The sequence below is a fragment of the Myotis nattereri genome (genome assembly GCF_964212035.1).
Source record: "Myotis nattereri genome assembly, chromosome: 9".
NCBI classification, from domain to species: domain Eukaryota; kingdom Metazoa; phylum Chordata; class Mammalia; order Chiroptera; family Vespertilionidae; genus Myotis; species Myotis nattereri.
Genome location: NC_138084.1, coordinates 32,805,298 through 32,808,973, shown reverse-complemented (window position 1 = coordinate 32,808,973; position 3,676 = coordinate 32,805,298). Strand labels below are relative to the sequence as shown.

The 3,676-nt window shown below is 51.4% G+C and overlaps 1 protein-coding gene across 1 annotated transcript; it reads left to right on the top strand.

Annotated features, from left to right (window-relative positions):
* The first annotated feature begins 766 nt into the window (after positions 1–766).
* On the top strand, positions 767–3,025 carry LOC308525635 (calcitonin gene-related peptide 1-like). The gene is made up of 5 exons (XM_081100400.1): positions 767–1,018; positions 1,650–1,744; positions 2,001–2,120; positions 2,392–2,550; positions 2,866–3,025. The coding sequence occupies exons 2-4, from the start codon at positions 1,659–1,661 to the stop codon at positions 2,519–2,521; spliced, it is 336 nt and encodes a 111-aa protein (XP_080956526.1). The 5' UTR covers positions 767–1,018; positions 1,650–1,658; the 3' UTR covers positions 2,522–2,550; positions 2,866–3,025.
* The last annotated feature ends 651 nt before the right edge of the window (positions 3,026–3,676 follow it).

The following is a 3,676-nucleotide window of genomic DNA, read 5'->3' as shown; positions in this document are numbered from 1 at the left end:
GCCGGAAACGGGGGCAGCTGGGCAAATGGTCCTAACAGGCAGATGAGCAAAGGTGATGGATGGCGGGGTAGCAGAGGAGGCTGCTGGGGCTGCTTGGAAGCTGGGGAAACATCGGTGCCTTGCACCTCCCTGCTGTGGCTGAGCGGGACATTGGTTGCCTTCTATCCACTTGAAGGACCACCCAGGGCAAATAAGGACTTCTGGTCAGTAGGTGGGTAATCACCATCTTAAGGAATCCCAGATGTGAGCCAGGGAGCCCTTCCAGATCCCTACCTAGCTGGGAGCAGGGTCAGGCAAATTACTAATAACCACATTCCTTGATGACATTGGTCCCCATTTTAAAGATGAGTGCATCGAGGCACTGAGAAGTCACTTGTCCTTAATCTTACCGCTCAGCAGGAATTGAATTCAGGCTGACAAAGTTCTTGCTCCCATAAGCTGCCCTGCTTGCAGGTGATTCCAGCTGCCGGGATTAAACATCTTGCTGGGACCCAGAACCAAACCTGTAACGAATTAACCCTCTCACCCTCACTTGGATGAGGCTTGAAAGTCAGACTTGGGGGAGCCAGGCGTCCCTGTGATCCTGGACTCTGCCGTGCAAGACTGCACCGCCGGGATGGCGTGGGCTGCACATTCAAAACCGGATGAAACTGAACAGGTGAAATTTACAATGACGTCAAACTGTCCCCCAGTTCGTGGGTGTTTTCTGGTGCCCATCGCTCCCCCTTCTTTCCATCAGTGACCTCAATGCAAATATGAGTGGGATGATCCTGATGGATGCTACAGGTTCTGGACGCAAGTGGGTGACACAATCCGTCTGAGGCACCGGATCCTTCTCCTCATTGGTTGCCCGGTGCTCCTGGATTCCCCCTCCCCAGACCCAGAGCGGGAATAAGAGGAGCTGCTGGTGCTGGGAGAAAGCGGAGCGACTTCCCAGTTGGAGTGTCACTGCCACTTCCACGGAACACCTCCACTGCCGCTACCGCCACCTGCCGCCGCCGCCACCACCTGCTGCCAGGTGAGTCCCCAAACTCCTGCTGTGGTGTATGATTCTATCTCTTCCTCTCTCCCCTTCCCTCTCTCTCCATTACTGTACCTCCTGGTCCCTGCCAGTCTCCAAGTCTCTCTCCACTTCTGTCTGGGTCTTTTTATCACACAATTTCTGTTAGTCTTTGCTTTATCCAGGTAATGCTGCGTCCAGGGACTCTGTGCTCCACTCTTCCCGTGCAGATCGGCTCTGGTCTAGCTGTGTTGCTGCAGTTGGAGTGTGCTTAGTCTCATCTCTGACGCTGGAGTTGGACTCCTGAAGAGCAGGATGCAGCAAAAACTTTCTGGTCATGCCTAGTGGTTCCAGGGAAATTGGTTCGGAACCTGGGTCAGCGTGAGGGGTGGCAAATAGGCGCAACGGCAGTTTGGGTCCTGCAGCGTCCCAATTTAACTCTCTGTTAAGCTTGGGGACTCTGCCAAAGTGTGGATCGGCTGAGCAGAAAAATGTGATCTTCAGTTTCTCAGAGATTTCAATTGCAGATATTTCCTTTCTACCTACACTCTCCCTCAACCTCCCCTCACAGCCCTAAGTGTGAGCTCAGATCTGTGGGTTCAAAAAACTTCAAAGTGGTGGAGATGCTGACATGATTGTTCCTTTGCAGAGAGGCATCATGGGCTTTGGAAAATTCTTACCCTTCCTGGCTCTTGGCTTCTTGGTCCTGTACCAGGTGGGCATGATCCAGGCAGCACCACTCAGGTAAGACAGCCCTGAAAGTAGCACACTCTCCCCCCGGCAGTGCCCCTGGGATCAAACAATTCTGTGATCTGAATTGTGGTGTGCTGAAAGGGGGGTGGGGGGGCACACCAAGGGGAGTGTATATTTTTTTCTGATATAAAGAATATCTGATATTCTTCATTGTAATGATATCTGATATTCTTTATTATAAATTTCATAGAATTCATTCAGTCTCATAGAATGATTTTGTTGTATTGGGCATGCTATTTCTCCTCAGGTCTGCCTTGGAGGACATCTCACTCAGTGAGGAGGAAGAGGACCTCCTTCTGACTATACTGGTGAAGGAGTTTATGAAGAAGATGGCCAGTGAGAAGGAGCAGGCTGCCCTGGATTCCAGGTACGGCTCCACAGCTGCCCAGCAAGAACAGCTGTGCTAAGGAGAAGGCAAACACCTCCAGAAATCAGTGTTATAAACTCTCCATGGGGAGTTATCACGGCATTTTCCCAAATGGCCAATGATTATCTGCTGCGATAACTGTGTTCAGTAAGAGCAACACTTAAGGTTCACTGGTACCTTTCAGAACAGTAATGATTGCCCCATGGGAAGGCTTTGCCCCCACAAGCCTCTTACTGACAGGTCTTCTGTTTTTCTCCATCATATAAATCAGCTTCACTTCCCAGAAGAGATCCTGCAACACCGGCACCTGCCTGACCAATAAGCTTGCTGTGCTCTTGAGCAAGTCTGGAAGTGCTGCCCAGGCCAAGGTGCTGCCCGCTACCATGTTCTCCCAGGGCTAAGGCCCAAAGGAAGGGACCCCAGGAAGAAGGTGACTATTCTTGTACTGTTAGATGGGAGGGTGGGTGACTGGATATTGCAGGGGTGCAGTCCACACTCTAACCTCCTTGGGCCCATGTGAGTGAAAAATCAACAAGGGAAAGTATCTGGAGAAGGACAGAGAGTCCCCACAGATGAAACCTGTAAATTTGGGGTTTATTTCTGCTTTTTGTTGTTTTGTTTTGTTTTGTTCCAGTGTTTCCCTATGACACTTAAATCATCTGCCAGGAAATAATAGATGTTAATAACCTCACAATTAATAAGTAACTAAATTCTAACTTTTGTGGTTTTTTTTTTTTCCTCCTAGATGATGGAAGCTGAACCCTACCCACTTCTTTAAGTTTATCATAAAAACAATTGGAGAAATAAATGATAAACACACATGTGCATGCTACTTAACATTGAAAAGACTCTGTCTTATTCAAAATAAATTAAATTTAACTGCATAATAAAGATATTGCAAATTACCTGGTGTCTTTTATATTTTACTAGAGGAAGAGGGAGAGGAAATGGAGGAGGGGGAGGGGGAGGGGGAAGGGGAGGGGAAGGGGAGGAGGAAAGGGAGGTGGAAGGGAAGGGAAAGGGGAAAGGGAGGGGTAGGGGAGGGGAGGGAGAGAGGAAGGGGAGGAGGAAAGGGAGGTGGAGGGGGAAGGGGAAGGAGAGGTGGAGGGGAAGGGGAGGGGGAAAGGGGAGGAGGAGAGGAGGGGGAGGGGGAGGGGTGGAGAGGGGGAAAGGGAGGTGGAGAGAGGTGGAGGGGAAGGGGAGGGGGAAAGGGGAGGAGGAGAGGAGAGGGAGGGGGAGGGGTGGGGAGGGGGAAAGGGTGGTGGAGAGAGGTGGAGGGGAAGGGGAGGGGGAAGGGGAGGGGGAAGGGGAGGGGAGGGAGAGAGGAAGGGGAGGAGGAGAGGAGGAGGAGGGGGAGGAGTGGGGAGGGGGAAAGGGAGGTGGAGAGAGGGGGAGGGGGAAGGGGAGGGGGAGGGGAGGGGGAGGGGAGGAAGGGGAGTGAGAGGGGGAAGGGGAGGAGGAGGGGGAGGGGGAAGGGAGGTCGTTCTGGAAGGTCTTTCTGCCATCCGGTTTAATTACCATATTAGCTCATTATAAAGGATTCTATATTCAATAAA

What these genes read in the sequence shown, in the direction of transcription:
- LOC308525635 (XM_081100400.1), top strand. Translation starts at nt 1,659, where the DNA reads ATGGGCTTTGGAAAATTCTTACCCTTCCTGGCTCTTGGCTTCTTGGTC. An exon ending in ATCCAGGCAGCACCACTCAG is followed by an intron (nt 1,745 to 2,000) that starts GTAAGACAGCCC and finishes ATTTCTCCTCAG; the next exon opens with GTCTGCCTTGGAGGACATCT. An exon ending in CAGGCTGCCCTGGATTCCAG is followed by an intron (nt 2,121 to 2,391) that starts GTACGGCTCCAC and finishes CATATAAATCAG; the next exon opens with CTTCACTTCCCAGAAGAGAT.